Source organism: Chlorocebus sabaeus, chromosome 8 (assembly GCF_047675955.1).
Source record: "Chlorocebus sabaeus isolate Y175 chromosome 8, mChlSab1.0.hap1, whole genome shotgun sequence".
Taxonomy (NCBI): Eukaryota; Metazoa; Chordata; class Mammalia; order Primates; family Cercopithecidae; genus Chlorocebus; species Chlorocebus sabaeus.
In genome coordinates, this window is record NC_132911.1 from 3,869,949 (window position 1) to 3,893,200 (window position 23,252).

At 37.1% G+C, this 23,252-nt stretch overlaps 1 protein-coding gene across 2 annotated transcripts in view; it reads right to left on the minus strand.

The window, feature by feature from the left end:
* Window positions 1-833: 833 nt before the first annotated feature.
* Window positions 834-23,252, minus strand: part of CSMD1 (CUB and Sushi multiple domains 1) — a 1,948,922-nt gene continuing 1,926,503 nt past the window's right edge. Inside the window, exons 63-70 of one of the 2 annotated variants that reach the window (XM_007961594.3) lie at window positions 21,903-22,014; window positions 20,127-20,306; window positions 18,780-18,824; window positions 15,650-15,811; window positions 14,755-14,867; window positions 13,835-13,922; window positions 7,945-8,077; window positions 834-4,223 (exon numbers count right to left, since the gene is read on the minus strand). In XM_007961594.3, the coding sequence (XP_007959785.3) occupies window positions 4,064-4,223; window positions 7,945-8,077; window positions 13,835-13,922; window positions 14,755-14,867; window positions 15,650-15,811; window positions 18,780-18,824; window positions 20,127-20,306; window positions 21,903-22,014 (993 nt within the window). In that variant the 3' untranslated portion in view covers window positions 834-4,063. The remainder of the gene's footprint in view (window positions 4,224-7,944; window positions 8,078-13,834; window positions 13,923-14,754; window positions 14,868-15,649; window positions 15,812-18,779; window positions 18,825-20,126; window positions 20,307-21,902; window positions 22,015-23,252) is intronic. The other variant, XM_073017922.1, reaches the window with a different exon arrangement.

Genomic DNA, 23,252 nt, shown 5'->3' on the forward strand with positions numbered 1-23,252 from the left:
CTATCTGTGTGCCATTGGGTAAATCAACTAACTTATGTATCTTTCTGCTTCTTCATCTAAATGATGAAAGTGGTAACACACACTTGGTTGGATGGCGGGGTTTTGCAACGTCTGCGAGTCACCAAGTGCAGTGTCTCGCACTTGGTATTTCCTCAATAAATGGCACCTAAATGCAGTTGCTGGCCAGCAAGACTCAGATTGCAAGTTGGACATCAAAACTCGGTCACTGCAAAGCCACCGCAGGGCTATTTTTAAAAAAGTATCGGTTGTTTTTCATGTTGTAATAACTTCACTCTCAGAGAAATTTGTGTATCATTCTGTTGAACTGTAAGACATTCGGCGTGATGGGCCACCAAGGACTTGTGTTTTCTCTCAGCCCAGAAATGAATGGGGGACGGCTGGTTCTGAATTTTAAAAGCTGTATGATTTTTTGAGCCTTCTTTAACTGTGATATTTGGAATGCTCTCTTAAATAGGTCTATAATTCTCTTTCATGTCATTTTTTTAGTGTGGTGAACGTTTACAAACAGAGCTCCCAAACTGAAAAGAAATCATAAAAAACGTAGGTTTGGGTTTGAAGGAAACCGAGGGTTCTTATTGTTTTTAATGCAAACCATCAAGAAATCTCAGCTTCAACGTTACTATTCTGCGTTTCATGGTTCCTGCTAAATGTGCTGTTGATTAATCATGACGATGTGAATGTCATGGGAAAAATATGGAGCTTCATTTTGAATACCATAAAGGACCATTATGAAGACTCTCTTTCCTTCCCCTGCAAGGGACTCAGGTGCGCATATTGCAGCGAAAATAAATTCACACACAAAAATAGAAATCTAAAATTAAATATTTAATTAGAACTCTGATTTGCTTTAAAGATTGGTGGCATTGCACAGGCTATATTACACCCTCTGTATAATTTTTTCGACAAAAAAAGATACTGTTCATTTTAACAGGCCACTTTAATATTAATACGTGTGTAATAGGATTGGAACTGAAAATCAGCTAGAGATGGTACATTTTACATTATTGGGAAAATTACAGTTCTGTATTGTAAAAACATTTATTTTTTAACAATGTACCTACATTAATCAAAAAATTACAGCATATTTAATAATTTTACAAATTCTTCATAAAAAATATATCTCTGTACAAAAAGGTCTTTCGCACCTACGTCGTGACAGCAGCGTGTGGTGGGACAGGAGGGAGGGTCGGCGATGACAATGGGTTTTCCTGATCATAATGCCAGCGTTCTTTTTTTTTCCCCCTTTTTATAATAGCTTTTTTGTTGTCGTTTACAAAATATTTTACAGAAGAAAAAAATTATTGCAGCTAGCCTGAAAAAAGGCAAGATGTGTGTGTAAAACAAGCAGCAGTTTTAAACAGCTCTGAAGCACATGTCCTGTGTTAGCGTGTGGTTGCGTTCCTCACGCGTGTTCCTGTTGCCTTCAGGGAAGAGTCTTCTAGACCTAACTCAGCAAGCACAGCTCCTGACTGCCCTAAAACGAGATCCTCCAACACCTTGCGGAGACTCCATTCAACACTGCACACAACCCTAGGAAGAAACTAGGCAGAATTCTCACAAGAGAATTCCACTGATTTTTTTTTTTTTTTCCATTTAAGTAACATGCTTCAAACTGGCAACCCTAGGACAGTTTGACTTTGCACACAAAGGAAAATCATATCTAATCTGATATGTGGTTTCTTGTATGTATGTATGTATGTCCTGTCATTTCAGGATTTCATAGCATCATTGACCAGGGAGCAGGTCAGGGATGTGGGAACAGAGACATTAATTCAGACTCTGAAGTCAGCATTTTGCACCTAGTTTGAATGACTCAAACTTAGATATGTACAATATATATATATATGTATGTATATATATACACCTAATATGTATAGTAACCCTGTTCTCCCTTGCACACGAGCCTCCTCACACTTTCAACCGTCTTTTTGTTTCGTTCAATGTGTGTTTTAGGAGCACGACTCCCGCTGACCTCGTCCAGTCTACTGTGAAACAGCAATATAAGGATTCCCATTGGCAAAGCAAATCTCCAAGGATGTGGGCAGGTTGGCCAGGGCAAACTGTGCAGAGAATTCAGCGTAATGATACGGAATCCAACAGCGTGGGGTTCACAAGACAGAGGAGTCCCTAGGAGAGGCCAGTGAGTCCCCAGACAGCAGAGACCCCTTCCACTGAGGAACACAGCACTGGGAGCCGAGCTCTACGGAAACGTCCAAATCAAAACACGTGAGTCCCCAGAGAATGCCCTGTTTTCCTGACCGCTTTTCCTTTATTCACATTTGAAGTCCTACATGGAAACCTTCAGTAGACCAAAAGATAAATCAGTCTTAAAGCTAGGTGTGAATGTGTTCACTCCGACAACGTGAAGGCCAATTTGAACATTCTGACATTTCTATTACCAATGCCAATCTAAAATGTGAAAATTTGCCACAATTGGATAGGTACTGAAATATCAAATAATGAAATAAGTAATATCATTTCAAAAATATTTTATCAAACAAGTATAAGTAAAAATAAACATGATCTTCACTTTGAATTTGTTACATAAACATCCTCATGGTCACATCTTCTACTTCATGTTTTGATTTTTATTCACCCTGGGGATCATACCGATTTTATTTGTACCATAACTTTTCATCTACCTATAATGTAATTTAAACCTGAAAAGTCACTGAAATTACCTTTCCATCTGGAATTATAAAGCATGAAACAACAAATGAATGTATAAAATATATCATCGTGAGAGGACAGTGTGTGTACTTTTTCCTTCCCTCTAAAAGAACACTTAGTATTTTGATCCTGAACAATTTTCACTGAGTTCAAGGTGCTACTGTGGTATATTGTCTTTCAATGCAATATCAAAGATCGATGGCACACTAAAAGACAACAAAAAAACCCAAAAAACAAAAAAACTGCAAAAGAGAAGGCTGTATTGTGAGTTAAAACCCACAAGTTCATCAACTATCTAAAATAAATTACTATTCACAGTTTTACATGGCAAACAGAAATTTCTGCAAACCCCCTGCTATTAAGCAGTATCGGAGAGACAGTAATTGGATGAGGATGGTACTAAAGGAGGAAAACCTGGGAAATAAGGAGGCTTCTGTTATTTTCTCATTGGACCTCTTCAATGAATTCAACACATAAATGGAGCTAATTGAAGCAATAATAAAATCTCTTCACTACTGTATTTCCTTTTAAAATCTGTGCCATATCTAGGAATACTTTTCCCTAACACTCCAACTAAGCTGATGGTGGAATGGTTAGCTTGATAATATGAAACAATGCTTATATACAATGGATAGTGTGTATAAACCCTGTGTAAATAATTTATTTTTTATCAGAATCTTACGCAGTCATTCATAACACACTAGTGCAAAAAATTGTGCATCAAACATTCTGCGACAGAACAGCTGATTGGGAAATTTGCAAACATCCCTAGAGATGAACACACAGGGGAGCTGTGAGGTCCTCAAAGCTTGCCAGGTCTCGGAAGGACAGAGTGAAGCCTTTGTAGGTGTGTGCCTCTATCAGAAAGGTGTCTTCTTCCAGAAAGCTTATTATTTTATTTTTCTCAAAGTATTCAGGTTCATGGGGGTTAAAAAAAACACACACACACACACGCACAAGAGAACACATATTGTGGTGCTACCATTTTGTCACCGCACCCGAAGGACATATCCACGAGCCCAGAAGATTGCATTGAAAGGCATCCCAGCAACACAGAAATATGAAAGTCTGAGGCATTGAGTACGACGTGTCGGCGTGACGTGGCAGTCTTCCTGGAGTGTGCCTTGATTTCAAACAGGTGCAGCCAGGCATTTAGAACCCACTTTCGGAATGAAAATGCAGGTGTACTTTGATCCGCAGAAGACTCTGGCACATTTCAGTAGAGATCCCCGCTGCACGTATCCAGTAGACAAGGTTGAAGATCGCTGCAGTAAAGCCAGAGTGAAAGGGAGAGTGGTATATGGCACCAAAGGAATCACTGCTTGTCCATCAGAGGTATGGCTATGAATCAGTCCTGTTGGGGCACTGAGGGCTATACCACTGTACAGACCGTGTTCAGAGTTGTGTCAAACCTCACAGCCTTGGCTTCTGTGGGTTTTAAGTTTGTATCATACATGGGGTTTTCAAACGATGCTTGTCCATTGCTGTTTTCATGCCCAGCATAGCCATTGTATTGAACTTTTGGTCTCGTTCTAAGGAGAACAGAAAACAAATCATTAGAATTCTGGTTTCAGTTGGAGATTTAGCAGCCGGGACTGGGTGCAGGAGACAATGTCTACAGAGCAGGGAGTAGTACAGCCAGGACGTTTGCAAAGAAGGAAGGCGTCCACACCTGCACACCTGTTAGTTTATTTGTTTAAATTGGTGACTGGGAATATAAAATGGATTTTAAAAAGTGAAGTAATTTCAAAAATTAAATAAATTTTTTTTGAGACAGGGTCTCACTCTGTTGCCCAGGCTGCAGTGCAGTGGCACAACCACAGCTCACTTCAGCCTGGACCTCTTGGGCTCAGGCGATCCTCCCACCTCAGCCTCCTGGGTAGCTGGGATCAAAGATTTATTTATGCTTCCTACAAATGCCCCAGGGAAATTGGGAAGGTCCCAAAGGCTGAATTTGACTGGTATTGTTTTGGATGTCTGTTTATCACTGATAAGTTGTACGGCCTTGTTTAAGTCACAAAACTTTCTACTACTCTGTAAAATAAGGTTGTGGGCATATGCCTAGCCTTTAGGGCTGTATGATTAAACTAAATTTCAAGTTTAAACTTTTAGTTCACTGTCGCTACTAATATTCACAAAAAATTATTTTTTATTTTGCCTCTGTTGAGTTAAAAATGAATCTGTTTATAAAAAGGGAACTATGCTCATTATTAAACTATTATCACATTTTCTGGTTAAAAGAAAACCCCTACGTACAATCTATGATAGAGAATTAGAGGATTTTCAGACTGAAAAGACAGAATCATGTCTGGTCTGGCTCTGGCTCCTTTTATTCTTTCCTTATTCCAGAAGAAATCAGATAAGAAAAATGTGCCACGTGGCAAAACCAGAAATGTAATGGACAGAAGTATGCTCGCAAAACCATCATTTGACATTGGGTGTCAGGAAACTTCTGCCGAGTCATTTACTAGTAGATTTCCTTATGTTACACATGCTCATTAAGAAAAAGAGAAGTAAGTAGTGCATGGCCCTGGGAAAACGGCAGAACTGCAATTTGTCATTGCCCTTGGAGTGGGAGAGGTCGACATTGCGCTTGGAAAATGCGCCAGCAGCAGTGATAGTTAGCAAACAAATCCAGCCCCTCGTGAATGAAGTGAAGACCTGGCTAAAATGTTCAGTCAATCGTCCGGATCACAAGCTGCCATAGTCCCTTCATGTCTAGGGAAATGCAACCCCAGAGTGGAACTGGCGGCGGCTGGATGCTGACATGCACGCGGGCAGCTGCACCCGGCAGAGGGCTGTCAGGACCTCGGGCTCTGAGGAAGCAATTCCCCACATGCAAGCAACAGACTCAAAAATGAGCAGAAACAGAGTTTTTCTGGAGGAATACAGAGCCAATTCATTAAGAAATATTTATGTCTGTAGAGGCTGAGAAGCCAGTGTAGAGGGTGCTACAGGCTTGGTGCTTTCCTGACCAGGTGGTGAGAACTTGAAGGAAATGGATTGATGTGCTGCTGGCAACTGAGCCCTGGACTTCCTTGATTCTGCAAAAATTCCACCATCCCTCGCTCCTATGGCACAGAAGTAGAGAACGAAAAGACCCAACAGACTGAGAAGTCACAGTGGCCTCGTAGCCGCCCTCTTGAGAGCTGTGAGAGGGAAGAGCTTCCTCCATATCCAACATGCAGGGCAGCCTCGTGGTCTTGGTGCAGTGTCAGGAAGGGAGAGAGTGCAGGTGTGATGACGACATCCCCACTGGCCCAGAGGAGGCATCCAGTTTACATAAAAATAAGTGCTGTCTCCCTTATATCTGGCTCTGAAATCTGAGATCTCTTTCCAAGGCACTGCCCTCACGGAGGCACCCAACTACTCAGCATTGACAGGGAAGATGCTCAGGTTTAATGACTAAAACTGGTGTGTATGTTGAATATACCCCCCAATGCTACATTGTCATAAAGTGAAGATATAATCAGAAGTCATATTTATGTATAAATATGCATATATAATTATGTGGGGTTATCTTTTTAAAGGCCAAGACAATCCCAGACTTACATGAAGGTTTGCATCTTTGCAGGCAAGTTAAGGGAAAACAGCTTTAATGGACTTGACCCTTTCCTTGGGGTTAATGTGGATGCCAATCAAAAACAAAAATAAATTTGGAGGAATTATAAGTTCCTACAGTATGTGTCTCTATAAGGATATTATATGACCATGAGGAACCTTTGAAAGAAGATACATTTTTAGTGCATATCCCTTTAAGAAGAGAAGCCCCTCTAATTATGGCATCTTATTGGATAAGGTAGTGGCATATCCTTCTACATTTACTAAATTTTAAACTAGTCCTGAGCAGAAATTCAAGGATAAGGCTCATCAGACTTGTGTGTTTTGGGTATTTTTTCTTCCAAAAAATTAATACAGATGTGCCAATCTTTCATTTTGTAAATATCATCTGAAATGTTTTTTCACTGAGTCATATTCTTAAAGAAAGAACATTACCAGCCATAGGGAACTGAAGACATAGGTACAAGCAGCTAATACACCTTTGAAGCAACATTCTTTCTACTGTGTATTTCAAAAGTGACTATAAGAAAGCACATATTTAAAGAGGCTATTTCGTGAGTTATTAAAAAAATATCATGATAGTTTTTCTGTGTTCTGTTAACCAGAATTAAGTGAAATATCCGTATTATATACTGATATTTATTTAACCTATGTAATTTTATTTCAAAGGATCATAATTTACTTCTTATTATTTGTAGTTAATGCTACCATTTCAAATAGTATTGTAGTTTGGCATTTTCAGATTCCTCCAGGAAATGTATTATCCTGGAGGAATGTATATACGGATACAATGTACAAGGAATTTATAGTTCCTCCAAAATAATCCTTTTTTTTGGCATCCACATTAATCCCAAGGAAAGGATCTAGTTCACTAAAGCTGTTTGTCCCCAAGTTTTGATATTTTGCAGTTAGTAGAGTTTTGCAAATTAATGGATATTCAGAACAGTTTTTCAAGAGACAGAACATCTATATTGCTTACTACATATAAAGAGCTACATTTGTATTTGTTGAAGGAAGAAATCAATGAAACAATTATCAATCACAGATTCACAGAGTTGAAAGTGGCCATAGAGAACATTCTGTTCAACCTTTTGCTGGAAGGTTGAAATACCTTCTAAAGGTTCTCATGGCTGGCCATGGAGCCTGAATATAGAGATAGAATCCTTTACTTCATCTTTCAATTGAACATGAAAGGAAAAAAATATTATTTCTCAACTTAGTCATTTATGCTCTTATTTCTTAGATGTATCCTGCTTAAAAAGTAGGGCAGAAAACAACAAAAAAGACAACAGAAAATCTTGACAAATAAGCATTGTTAGTGTAAGAAAGAGCATTGCTCTCATTCATAAGTGGGAGCTGAACGATGAGAACATACGGACACACATTGGGGCCTGTGGGGGCTTGGGGGGAGGGAGAGCATCAAGAAGAACAGCTGATGGGCGTTGGGCTTAATACCTGAGGGATGGGCTGATCTGTGCAGCAAACCACCATGGCTTAAACGTTTCCCTAGGTAATAAACCTGCACATCCTGCACGTGTACCCCAGAACTCAAAATAAAAGTTGATTTTAAAAAAAAAGGACATTGTAGAGTAATACAAAATACGTGTGCATGTGAGCACGAGACTATGCCCATTACTTAAACCCAGAGTTCACACTCACGACATTCTCAAATAGATGGTGTTTCTGCAGTACCTGTGTTTGTAGAGGTAAAATGCAAACCCTGATAAAATTAGAGCAAAGAAAGGAACCAGAATGGCAGCCGCCACAGAGCCACTGCTGGTGCCATGGTAATGATTTGAAGAGTCTTGATCTGGGTTTAAGGGATCTGGAAGATAAAGAAAATATTTAATTTGTTGTTACTGTACTCTGCTTAAAGAAATAAGTCTAATACATTTTATAAATGGATATGAACTCTACAAGAAGCAGACGGAGTTACCATTTCACAGGAAACCAACTGATATTCTTTTCTAAAGATTTTAATATCCACTTAATGACCAAGACAAAAAACTATTTCCTACTAATCATGGAGAATACTACGAAAGAGTCCCAACATTTAAAATGTGAAAAAGGCAAAAGGGTCACTTTACATCCTGACTTTTGTTTATAATTATAGGTATTTTTACAAAAACTAACTGAAGACATTTATATATTTTTTCTATATTCAGAGGTCAGTGATATTTGCTGTTTTTTTCTGTCTTAAGGCCAGACTCAGCAAAATATGTCATTGAAATTATGTAACTATCCCAGTTATGCATACAAATGGCATTGCATTCTTCATATGTGAATAGGATGGTGTTATCTAATCTGCCTTTACTTTAGGTAGATTATGAAATTCACATCAGCATTTAGAAATACTCAAAAGAATTATAGTTCAATGTCACAATGCAAGTTTCCATGAAGACACAAAATAATGTTAAAATACAACTTTTTGAATTAATTATTTCTTTTTTTTTTTTTTTTTTTTGAGACAGAGTCTCACCCTGTCACCCAGGCTGAAGTGCAGTGGAGCCATCTCAGCTCATTGCAACCTCCACCTCCCAGGTTCAAGTGATTCTCCTGCCTCAGCCTTCCAAGTAGCTGGGATGACAGGTGCCCGCCACTATGCCCGGCTATTTTTTGTATTTTTAGTAGATATGGGGCTTCACCATGTTGGGCAGACTAGTCTTGAACTCCTGACTTCAAATGATCCGCCCGCCTCGGCCTCCAAAAGTGCTGGGATTACAGGCCTAAGCCACTGCACCTGGCCTAAGATATACCTTTTATCCATTAGAAAGGAAGGCAAATGTAAATACTTCACGTATCATGAAGGTGATAGAATCATCCATTCTATAAGACATGACTATGGAGTGTCTCATTGCATGGCACTGAGAGGAAAGCATTAAAAATTCAAATCCACAAATGTTTATTAAGCAATCGTTGCCAAAGAAGAAAACAAGTTCTTGAAGAGTGTACTAACAAAATATAATTTTCAGATGGATTTGGCCTAATTGCATGGAGTCACTTAATGCAGGTGTGCAATGAATTATGATTGGCGCCATCTCAGTATAACAGAATTGTTGAGAAGAAGTTGACCTGGTTTTCGTATTTCCAGAATTTATAAAATGTCAAATTCAAAGAGATGTTGCTTTATTTATTGTTTTATAAACCAGAAATGCAAAAAATCAATCAAATATTAAAAATCTTTAAATCACTATTTGTATCAACATTCTTTAATTTTCATATAACAACTTTCAAATGACATCATTTGCCATTTGCTTCAATCGATGTAGGATTATAACTGCCTACAATATTAACGTCCAATAGGAACATATTTTGGAATAATGTTGGCTTTTCACAACTACATATCTTTTTGAGATCTGTCCCATCATCATGCAAAAGGAAAATGCCAGGCGTCTGCTCTCTTGCTATCTGAGCACCCAGGTTATGGACGTGCAGTGAGTGAAGCCAACTGGGTGTTCCCACCCCAGGCACTGTATTGGAATTGAGGGATGCAAAACATTCTGTGATGGTTTAAAATTTGTTACATGGCTGAAGGGGTTCTAGAGCCCTGGGGACAACGTAAGTATGTGTGTGTGTGTGTATGTGTGCATTGAGGGTGGTCCCAGCAGCAGCAGTGTTGGCAGCAGTGATGTCCGGTGACCAGGGGTGGTGCTGTCCAACAGAGAGCAGTGGTGCCCTACTCAGATGGCACCAACTTCATGGGTTGGTTGTGAAAATCATATGTTAGTACATCTCAAGGGCTTACAACAATGCCTGGCACAGAGGGAATGTTCACTCGGACTCATAGTCACAAAAATATAAGCTTCCTGAAGCCAGAGTTTTTGTTTTGTTTGGTTTGGTTTGGTTTGGTTTGGTTTGGTTAGCTTTCCTCTTGAATCCTCAGAACCTGCAACAAAAGCTAGAATACAGTATGTGCTCAATATATATTTGCAAAATTTTTAAAAAAGTTTTGTCTTTATAGCATTTCAGCACCCAAATATCTTTTAGTTTCCATTATGTTGCCATACATTGATCTACAAGTTTCCATAATTCTGGGACTCTCTGTCTCATTCTTATAAATGTGTATTCTACTTACATTAACCACAGTTACTTTATTTTATCTGAAAACAAAGCTACATACTTTTATCCATAATAGATATCAAAATTCAAATAATAAAATGCTGGAAAATCTACATGTCACAAGACACCTCACATGAAAACAAAGACCACCACATAAGAAGGTGTTTGTGAATTACATAACCAAACTTACTGTGAGATTATTACATGTCTGCAGCTCCTGGTTAATTTCAGTTACTTACCCTTGTTTTAATAATCTGAAGGTTAATATACACACATAGTGCTAATTAAAATGGCATAAAGGGATATGAAAAAAAATAATATAAAGGAAAATTAATATAATCATTCCTTGCCCTACAAGGCAGTTCCTCCTTAGAGTTGAGGGTTTTAAAAATTGTCTTTCCAACAATGTACTCTTAATATATGTGATTATTTTTCTCTTTTCTCATTTTAATAATTGGTGATATTATTTGCATGTTGCATATGTGGCTTTTTAACCTTAACAGTATATTTCTGAGGCTCTTCCATTGGCATATGTGAATCAGATTTAATTTTTTAAGGTGTGTAGTATTCTACTGATTAGACATAACAACGTTTATTTAGCCAGTCTACTGTCCAGGGACATTTAGGGTGTTTCTAGTATCTTCTATAATGCTGCAATGAAATCTTTTGCCTCTACCTACACATTAGCAGGAGTCTACATTACATAGGACAAATCTTCAGAAGTAGAATTATTGATGAACAGAATTTGTGCCTTTTAGTGTTGCTACATCTGACCTAATTGCTCTCTAAAGAGGCATTGCAATTTCACTCAACCATTATCCTACGAGGGTCTTTACAGTAATACATGGACAGCTGTGTGTGATCCCTCTGCTACCCTCCGTTCCCTCCTCCTCCCGCACCCTGTTTTCCCCTTTCCCTCCTCCTGTCTCATCGCCCTCCTTCCACGTGCTATTATTGGTTCCACCACTGTTGTGCAACTGTTGCTGCTGCTACTGTGGTGATAAATCAAACACAGTATTTAGGTATTTATAAATTTACATTTCTTTACTGAAGAAGGAGGGTGATAAGCTAGGTCATTCAATTTTCTAAAGCTCATTCTTGAAAGAAATGCACATCCAGTCACGCAACACTTCATGTGGGGGATACATTCTGAGAAATGCTTCATGAGGCCATTTTGTGGCTGTGTGAGCATCAGAGTGTACTCACACACCTAGATGGTGTTGCCTACTGCACACCCAGGCTACAGGTACAGCCAGTGGCTCCTACATGAGTAACGCCGTGCACTATGACATTATGGCAGCCATGGTGTCACCAGGTGTTAGGAATTTTTCAGCTTCTTTAGAATCTTATGTGGTCACTGGTGTATACGAGATCTTTTGTTGACCAAAATGTCATTATGCGATGCGTGACTGTCCTATATAATTCATCCACTTAAGTTGAACACACAATCCAAGGCTTTCTCAGTGTATTCATAGGGTGGTGCAATCATCACCACGGTCTCACTTAGAAGACTGGTGCCCTTCCAAAAGAATCTCAGTATCTCTTAGCTTTATTCTTCCTCCACCTTCATCGCAACCTTTAGCCCTAGACAACCACTAATCAATGTCCCATCTCTATGGATTTGCCTGTTATGGACATTTCCTGTAATGGATTCATACACTATTTGGCCTTTTTTATCTGGCTTCCTTCATTTAGCATGTTTTCAAGGTCCATCCATGTTGTAGCATTCATCAATACTTTATTCTTCTTCAGTGCTAATATTCCATTGTGTGGCTACACTACATGTTGTTTATCCATTCATCCATTGATAGACATTTTAGTTGTATGCACATTTGGGTTATTATAAATAATGCTGCTCTAAGCATTCATGTACAAGTTTTGTGTGACATATATTTTCAGTTCTTTCAGCTACACATGTAGGAGTGGAATTGCTGGAGCTTACAGTAACAACTATTTGATGAACTGCCAGAGTGTTTTCCAGAGCAGCAGTATCATTTCATGTTTCCCCAGTAAAGCACGACAGTTCCAGTTCCTCTGCCTCCTTGCCACCCTTTGCTATTTGGCTTTCAGATCACAGTCATCCTTGTGGATGTGAAGTGGTATCCCAGTGTGGTTTTGATTTGCATTTCCCTGATAATGATTATAATCAACATATTTTCATGGGCTTATTGCCATTTGCATGTCTTTAAAGACTTATCTATTCAAATCTTTTGTCAATTTCTTATTTAGGTTATTTGCCTCTGTATTTTTCAGCCATAAGAGTTCTTTGTATATTCTGGATACAAGTCACTTATCAGGTACACAATTTTATGTATTTTCTCTCATTCTTTGTGTGTATGCTAGGGTTGGTTCACTCAGTCTTAATGAGGAAATTAATTTATTGTTGAGTTTCTTATGCAAGTTTTTGCATTAAAGTTATCTTTCAAGTTAATTTTATTTTAGTATCCTCTTAATGACAATCACATTTTTTGGTTTATCTACTGACTAGAGAAAATTAGGAGGTTGTTTATTTTTATCCATAAAAACAGATACTTGCCATCATTCTTAAATGAATGGTGGTTGTTGTAGAATTACTTAAACACAAACTTCTCTAATTAGTTGAAGGGCGGGGGGACTTACTTATGAGTCAAATTATTTTGTAAAGTAAATTTCTTTTTCCTGACAATAAGCTCATCATCACATAAGAATAAAAATCCTTGTTGAAGCAAGCTGTTATTTTGTTAGATTAAAAAGAAATGGGGTAATGCAAATAAAATTAGTAATAGCAGACTGATAGTTCAGGTCAAGTTCATTGGATCAGTAAACTTAGACATCTACACAGCATCTTGTACAGCTCACTGGGGTGTCCTTAAACAAAATTACTAGAGCGTGTGCTGCATAGAGAAAGGAGGACAAACAACTCCGGGATTTGGCTTAGAGCAAGAGAAAAAACATTACCCATCATTAGTGTTGGTCTAATGCGTTTATTCTATTTCATTACCTCAAAATAATATAACCCAATTTAAAATATAATCTCAGCCATGGCCAACATTATAATGCTCTTCTATTTAATAATACTGTAGTTTGAATAGTGGAAGTATTTTATGATTAATTATCCTTTTTTTTTTTTTTTCCTTTCTACAAGCCAGTAGACATTTTTTGCATTCAGCACTTTGATAAAAGTCTTACAAAATAACTTCATTGTGGTAATCGTCACAAAATTGTATACTCACATTCTTCCAAAAGGTGGCTCTGGTAGCAAAGCCTATATGGTAATTTTCTTCTTTATAAAATAATGTGTGAATAGTATAAATGCATTAGACCAACACTATGTCTGGCATATTTATTGCATTATTTCTGGCTTTGTGTTTGTCTATTTTGCTATTCAAAATACTTTTTTTTCATTCAGCTGTAAAATATGTTAGTCTCTCCCATTATTTTTGTTTAGGTTTCTTTTAGAGTTGTCTTTTCCATTTCTTCTTAGAAAAATCACTGGAAAGCCAAACTGATATTTGCTTTAAAAAATATCCTAAGTGCAACTTACCTTGCCTTTCTAGCTTAAATTTTCCAAAGTCTTTTCCATGAATGTCACCTTGAAAGGTAAATCCTCCCCTTTCAAGTCCAGATGATACCTGATATATAGGAAAGAAAAGAAATAAAAAGGTATACAAAGGGATGAATAATATCTTCTTTTAATATATCTTTGAATATAACTGTTACATCTCATATTTAGATACTACTAGTTAAATATTTTATTTCTGCCACTCCTTTTGGTGACACTTTTATAGTTAAAGATCAGAAACCAACACAGAAGTGAACTTCACCTAATGTATGTAAATGCTCACAATCTCATTTTGATCTCGAAAATTATAGTAAATTTTACAGTATATCCATATGGTAACTACACTTTCTAAGGGAAGACAAACGTATGAATTAAGAAACAATCTACGTTATGTAAAACTCGCTGTGTGTCCCAGCTACTGGGCAGGGTACATCATGTGAGGCTGTCTACCCTTAAGTCAGATAGTGAATTAGAACACAAACAAATGATTAACTTGCAAAGAAGGGTATTAAGGGGGACGTCTTAAATCTCTCTATTTATCTGGCAATGATTTCTTTTAGAATGAGCAGCATGGTTATCAAGTGGTCTTAGAAAATTTCTGGTGGTACCACTCATGATATAATGTAGCAGTAACATCACAGACCCTGGATTTCAGGTCTTGTTCTGCCCTCAACCACCCCTTTAACGATGGTCAATTTATTTCTTACTTCTTAGACCTGGTTTCTTCCCTTATAAAATGAAGGAATAAAATGACCACTCTGTCAACAAGAGGGGCGGCTGAGTTTTCAAGGGGCACACACAAGACAGCTCTACTCAGAAGCCTCCAATCCGTAGCCCTCGCCTCTGCACAGAGAGAGATTAGAAAGCCCGTGCTTTGTCACAGACCTTACACATGTACTTACGTAACCATCTAGTCCCCAGTTGTCATTTTCAAACTTGCTTACAAAAATATCTGCCGGACCTTTAATTTGAAAAGCTTTTAGGAGTAAGTGGGCCTCCTCCTTCTTGTAAACACCTGTGAAAAGATCAGGAGGTCAGGCTTACCTTGGAGAAAGTTAGCAATTCAGCCCTTTCATCCATTTGATGTGGAATGTGGTACAGAGAGGATAATATCATAGATAATAGATAATATCATAGATAATAGAAAAATAGGTAAAAGAAATTGTATTTTTATTTGTGAATTTTAGCCTCGGAGCTTCTTTTTTCCCCTGAAAATCTTCCTACGTCCTTGTCTATCTTGAATAGGTATAATCCACTCCACTAAGTTCAAAACCCTTATTCCACAGAAAGAATAATAACATATTTGATTTTGCTAATTAAAAAATCTCTCTCTAAAAAAGTACACAATAAAAATACTTATATCACAGAATTAATGTAAGAATGAAAAAGATAATACACATACGGTGCTTAAAATACTGTTTGCCATATAAATCAAGGCTGTTTTATTAATTGTGTGATAATTTAAAAAATCTCATGATGAGCACATGAGTTAAGAAAAAAAGGATTAAAAAATAAAGTTTGGAGACATGCATTATCTATATATGAATCTCAGATTCTTGACTTAATATGGGCATAATTTTGAGCAAATCAGTTCACTTTTCTGTACTGGTTTTGTAATCTTTAAAATGATAAAATAGTACCAACCTCTCATGGCTAGGGAGAGGCTCCAATGAGTTACAGTATATGCAAAGCCAACAGAACATTAATAATTAATACTTACTAGATCACCTCTCTGTGAAAAGACAGCGGGTCTGTTTCCGCTCACACCATGCGTTTAGTGAATTCTTCGGGACCTACCTGTCAACTTCAGCTCCACTTGCGAGGCTTCACTGAAGGTGGCATTCACCTTACTGCTTGTTGCATTGAACCAGTCAACAGTTAGAGTGGCAGGTTGCCTTTTCCCTAAATATTCATAATATCCCTTCCACACTGAATTGACGAAAAAGACGTCTGAAGGAACTGTGGGAAGGGGGGAAACAGATGAATGTCAGCACACATGCAAACAGTAAATTCAGACATCATTAAACATAGAAGGCATATACTGCTTAGTGAGCGATCACAGATGAGGGCAGTGATGAAGACAAGGGGAGCCTAGTGCATCGCTCTTCACAGCATGTGCAAAACTCAAAAGAAGCAGGTGCGAAGATTATTATGGTATGCAAGTAGACATTTGTGTTTATGGTTTTATTTTTATTATTATTATTAGAAGCCAAAGCATACCTATTTTAACAGCCTTTCCAAGGTCATGGGGTATGGTGAATTAGGACTTCTAACGTTAGTTTAGTTTTTACTGTGCTTAGTAAGAAATATGTTTACTTGACCCATGAAATCACTACTGATATTTCAATAATATCCAAGTCCACTCTTTGAAAGACTTGGAAGGCTCAGAAGAACTGATCTATATCATATGACAGCAATGCCCTGTCTTGAAAAAGCTTACATATCCCAGCACCAACTGCACTGGATATTCCAGCACCACATGGACTTATGAAGACAAAGCCCTTTCATTTCAGAGTCTTTATTCTGTAAGTAGAGTCAGTCTCTCTCATTCACACTTTTCTGCTCTTCTTTAATCTCTTTGTGTAAAATATTCCATAAGTAAGAAAAGATGGGCTCAATAATTTCAAATTTTTCTTTCATATATGTCTTTTAAATTCAGTAATAAAAGACACAGTCTTTTTAAAGCATAGAATTCATCGACAGGGAAACTCGCAAAGATTATTGAGATATTTCCTCATGCTTTCACTGCTTAAGAAAAAAATAAACTTATTTTTCATGTGTTTGTTTAAAAATGTGTCTAAAATCCTGCCATTTTCACACATGAATTGTAGTGTATATATCCACATGATTCCAATGCTCCTTTTTGTTTTCTGCCTTATGATGTGTATGAATTATTTACTTAGACAAGATTCATGATAAGCATAATTGGTCAAAACACATTGCTTGAGTTGCCAGGTGAAAATGAAGATTCATGTCTCCCTAACCTGTTTTTTAGAAAGTCCATTTACAGTTGCAAATAATGAGGACAAAAGTATATTGTGCCTATACCTACGCTTCTCTTTTCAGCCCAGTTGGCCATTTTCTTGTTTTTCTAGTCAGGCTAAACCTATAAAGCTTGGCCTAGCAAGAGAAGGGTTAAAGAAGAACAGAAGATAATAGCTTCCTTTGGCCTTGAGTAGACCCCACCTTCTCATAATAATACTGATAAGAAAATAAGTTAAAAACTCATATATCCACACAAGTATCTAACACATTTGCTTACAAATCACTGAGTTTAGACACATCTACTTAGCCATTGCCAGCACCACAGAGACCCCCATTTTAATCAGCAACTCCAAAATAACTTTATTTTCCATTACTAAAATTAATAGCCTTTGAAGCACATAAAAATGTTTTCCCTAATTAGAAGTTATATGCTCTTCTGAAGTTACTAAACCAGTTGTCCGAGCATTCACTTAAGGTAATCCTGTTGAAGTTTCACAGGAATGGGCCAGGCTTGGCTGGGTAGGGTAAGATACAACCAATGTCTTAGAAGTGGCTTCTGTGTATTAAATATGACCACGAGCCATGTGGTAGAGGTCATCTTTCTGGGTCTTTTTAATTTCACTTGTTGCTGGCAGCTTGCGGTATAATGCAGAAGCCACATAGCTGAGACGTACTAGAATGTACCACGTTGATGAAGAATTACATTCTATTAGCACTTCCAAGAGCATAAGAAAAGGAATATTGATAATAATGTTTGCACCTACAAAAGGAGTGTATAGAGCTTTCAATATCTTAAACACAAAATAAGCAAATAAAAAAACAAAACACACACACAACAATAATAACAAAAAGAGACTGTGCTTTCTTCCATTGAAGAAAATGTTGCCTGGATAAAAAGCTTGGACTTCTGTATGTGATTTTTAGGTAATATTTACATAAAATAGTCTAGAAAGATTTAAAAAATATTTTATATTCTTTATTATGCAGATTGGAGAAATTCCTTTAGTCATATTGGCACATTTTTCTTTGTCTAAGAATTAAGTGTGTAATACAGCATCCTGACAATGGCATTACAAATACTCTTTCCATGTTTGATTCTAAAATAGAGCTTATGTCCAAAAAAAAAAAAGTGTTAAAACCTGAATAAAGAAAGTACTAGTCAAGTGACCTTATATATTTACAAGGGATTTCTCTTTCTGATAAAACAACAACAACAACAAAATACCCAACTTAATATAATTTGGGATCCATTTTGTTATTTAAACATAATTTAAATTTAAAACAGAACATGCCAGATGATTTTGTATCGTGAAAACTTTCCTCGGGAAATAGGACAAAACACAGATAGAACATGCCAGATGATTTCGTTAGTGAAAACTTTCCTCGGGAAATAGGACTGCATTTTTGCAATTTGCTACATAATGCGTTTAGCAAAAGGCACCACATACAACAAAAAACTATAATTAACATCTTAGAAGGCAAAGGATGCCTGAATGAATGGAGATACTTGGAAAAAATCGGGCTCCATATTTGAACTGTTTGCATTAACAACTTACGCTGTAAAAATGCCTCATTGATATGAGCTTCCTCATTTGGAGGAAAAAAAATCGCAACCCTCTTTATAAGGCTCTCCATTATACCACATGGAATGATCAGTGTTTTCATTTCTCCTGCCAAACGCCGAAGGCGCGTTTGAATGAAACAGTGTGTGATAACACCAAAGGTTTTCTTCTTAAGTGAAGTAATGTTATTTCATTAACAAACCATTGTTGTGAAATACACAGAATTCTATGTAGGCTTAGTGTTTTAAATAATTGAAACATTAACTTTATCATGGACTAACAGATTCGGAAATTTAAATGTTGAGAATTGTTTCATTGTGCAGAGTAGAGAACAAATCACTTTATTTGATTGAAATCTATAACTGTTCTGGTATACAAACCTGGAGTTTTAGTAACTGTTTCATTAACTTCTCTCACTCCTTTACCTACAAGTAAAAAGACAAATTATCATTTTTTAAAAAAAACATTTTTTGAGTAAGTTTGAAAAAATGTCAAATTGAAGCAATTTTCCTTCTCCAGATTTTTTTAATGTACAAAATATGAATACCTTATACATATACATTTTAAACCCACGTCTTTACAGCAGAATATTCTTGGTGTTTGTGGGAAAGCAGAGTTTAAGGATGAAAAATCAATGTACATCTATCTACGCATATTTCCATTGAAAGTGCTACAACAGAGAGCCTTGCAAAGGAGGGTGGCTTCTATGACATTTCTCATATCCTACTTGGAATACCCTGCCACATACGAAATAACCAAATAACCACGATGTTATAGTCCCTCTTGATTGTCCAATACCCCACCCAAATCAATGAATTTATACATTACTATTGAAAAATTCAAAATTATTTCCATTACAGAATGTTCATTTTGGTCTATCAAGTTAGATTTAAATCATAATTTCTTAGCCTTCACAGTTTTATATCAAACTACGAATCACCATTTTAAAAGTTTTCATTCTTCTATTTCTAACAGGGAAGGGCAAGGGAAACAAAAGTCTCTCTAAAATCCCTAATATGAGAACTATAAATAGGCTCCAGGAAACAAAACCTAAAGTCACTGACTTTCTCACGTTCCATCATTTTTGGTTTATGCTGTTTAGACTCCATGGGTTTATAAATTACATACAGGGGAGAACCTGAAAGTTTAGCTGTCATCAAAGCTGACCCAGGATGATGATTCTCACTTGTAAACACACAAATTGGTAATTAATGGATCGTTTCTATGTGAATTGCTTTTGTAATTTTACAAAGCAGAACCAGTGTCAGGGACACATAAACTTAGGTTTTACCACAAACAGCATGTGGTCTTAAAAATAACCACATATATATTCTCGGACACTTGGTGATATTTATTCATTTTCATCTCTAAGAACTACTTTTCCTGAAAATATACCGAGTATTATTTTCCTTTTAATTCAGAATGCTTTTCTTTAACCAAATAGCTTTTCTTTTTTGGCTTAAAATAATACAATGATTGTATTATGTACTAATTGCATACTAATTGTACTATACATCCGCTTGGCTCTGCCACCGTTGCATCAAACACTGAGGATACACACGTTCACGCACACAGCTCACGCACATGAAGCAGGACTGAGGCAGGTGGCGATGCTGCAGCCTCAAGCTCTTACTTATGGGTTTCTCACATGGACACTAGCCTGATGGGCAGCCGATCCTTTCCCTTGCTCTTTGGAAAAGTATGCTACTCCTTGATCAGTAACTTACTTTTACACACAGGCGACTTTCCTGTCCATTTCATGTCTGCTTTACAGGTTCTGTGCTCAGATCCACCTGCGAGGAAAAAGCCTGGATGGCAAGTGTACACTAAGGTGTAGCCGAAAGTAGGAAGATCAATGGCTCTCACGTCTGCGTGTGCCGGAGTTTCTGGCTGTCTGCAGGCATGAGCTGAAACAACATTAGGAAACACTGAGACTTTGTTTACTGTAAAGTCAGCACATGTGTCTAGAGAAATGAATAGACCAAAACAGTTTGGAAATTGTTATGCAGTCAGTCATACATATATATTACACATATGTATGTCATGTTTTTGGTAGAGATGAAGTCTTGCTATATTGTCCAGTCTGTGCTAGAACTCCTGACCTCAAGCTATTCTCCTGTGTTGACCTCCCAAAGTACCAGGATTACAGGCATGAGCCACTACACCCATCCTATGTATATTTATACATAGGTAATTACGCGCAAAGATTTAGAGTAGAGATCATAGCTTTGAAATAAAAAAACACTTCTGCTATACTACTAAAATAAATATGTTAAAGATCCTTAAAAGCCCAGTCTTACAAATTATACAGACTGGTGAATATTTAGATATGCCTTGATTTTGTTCTGGTGGAAACTAGCAAATTTATTATTCAATTTCATTAACAATTGTGGTAAAAATTTCATGTGTATTTAGAAACTTAATATAGATACCTATTTTCTTTAAAATATAATTTAGGAATAAATGAGATTGTAACGTATACTCTGTATCTCAAACCACTCCATTCCTTATAAAGTTTGCATATATGCCATAAGGATTGGCATATTATTATAAAACAAGTTTATAATTTTAACATTGTGCATGCGGTTGTTTTGAGTATTGTCACTATTTCACTAATGAGTAACCATAACCAGTACCTGATATTATCAAACTCCATATTATATATAAACACATGCATATATGTACGAGTGCATGTATATACATATATATGTACATATACTATCAACATATAATTTGAGTAGTGATTTAGAGCAGAGATGATAGTTTTAAAATAAACACACCGAAAAATCACATCTTATATACTATTAAGATATTTTTATAACATTCTACTAATATTTTATTTTTAATATAGTAAGAATAAGACATTATAGTTCACTAAATTGAGTGAGTGAAATGAATAATTCACATACTACCCATCCATATATTTTTCCTAATTATCATGATTAAGTTACAAAATAAAATGCGATCCTTAAGTATGTATTTGAATGATCAATTCATATATACTTCCTAATTATAGCGAAAATAATCTTTTAAATACTTCTTAGACTCTGACATATGACATTATTCAGTTGACCCTCTCTTTAGTAATTTGATGTAAATATCCTAGCAGAATAACAGCATGTACAAATAAGTTTTCCCTCTAAGAATGTTCAATGCAATGTTATTCACTTATCTTCGGTTTCAAGCAGTTTCTCAGACTTTACTGTGCCTTAGAATCTCCTGGAGCATTTGTTAAACTAAACTGTCCCCTTTCTCTCCTCCCCGGCTCCCTCCAGAGTCTCTGGTTCAAAGTCAAGGGTGGGGCTTGAGAACTGACGTCACAGCCCAATGTCCAGCCAAATGCTTAGGCTGCCAGTTCTAGGGAACCAAACTTTGAGGACATCCAAAGTTTAGGATTGGGGAATTAAAAACAATTTCTTATTATTTCTCTTAGTGGTAAACACTTCCCAGACATTCACAACAAATAGTTTACTTCGGATGGTGGTGGAAGAAATCACACTTACGTATACATTCGGTCTGTATCCCACTCCATGTTAAATTGGCAAGGCAGGTGCGAGTCGTGGAACCTTGAATATGGTAGCCTTTTCTGCACCTGAAAAAAACCGTGCTTCCAACCTAGAGAGGAAATCCAATACTAGCTTCAGAGGCCGAGGGAATATTCGAAGTATCAACTGGTGATACTTGAAAGCACATGCCAGGGTAAAAGTATAGCAGCAATTTTTCACATTAATGTCGAGCCATTGTCTAAATCAACATGCACATTATAGCTGCATGTTACAGTGTTACACACAACGTCGATTGCTCGATGAATAGTGTAAGATCTTTGTGAATTTTGAAAGTTTAGAAGGCTGTTTGGGTAAAGAAGTTATGCCTTTTCTGTTTTAGAGTTCTTTATTTTTTGTTTGTAATAATTATTATTTCCTTTTTCTTTTTTTTCCTGCCACTCACATTTTAAACAATTGGCATTTATTAGAAAATTACTTTTGTTAGCACTCCTAGGGGACTGGTCAACTCCTGCTCATACAGAGGCCGCCAAACTCTGTCTTTCTTACGCTTCAAACTGTACAAACTATTTACTGTTGTCTGCATGTCTGGGGCATCTTCCTCACCAGGTCTTCACAAAGCTAACCCCTACTAAATTCTCTGTGCTTTGCTTAAACTGCACATCCTTTGCAGATTCTTCTCTGATCTTCCAAGAATGAATCACGTGCTGCTCAAATGCATTTCCCCGACATCGAATGTTATCTGCGCCACTCACTACAACGTCTTGGAATTGCCTGTATATTTATTTACCTGTGTGTGTTCCTAATTTAACCAGAGGTGCCTTGAGGGACAGATTCCTGTGATCTGTAAGTATCTTTTTTAGAGAATGAGCTCTGGTCCATGTGTTGAGGGGCACCAAAGATCGTCCATGTTCCTGCGTATCCGCAGCATGAGGCCAGCATGACCCACGTACAAAGGGAGAGGGAAGCAGCCCCCAGGGAAGGCGGGTTTGCACTCGTGACAGCTTGGCTTGGGACCAGATTGTTTCTTTAAAGCTTGACTTATGAGAGCACATAAGTGTACCAAGTTAGAGTCCAAAGATTTGAATACCCCATTTGTTTCTTGCTCTGAGAAGTTTAACCAGTTATTTCATTCCCTGTGTCTGCCTTCTCACAGGAGTAAGCCCATACCTCCCTTGTTGGGATTCTGGGAAAATAACAAGAAGTAAAATGCAAGAAAATAGTTGGTACATTGAATAGTGAGAAAGGATATCAGGAGAAAAAAAATGGTGCTTCTAGCACTTGATACAGTGGAAGTAGGAATTTATAAAGAAAAGTGCAAATTTGATAAATGTCCAATCAATAGCTAAT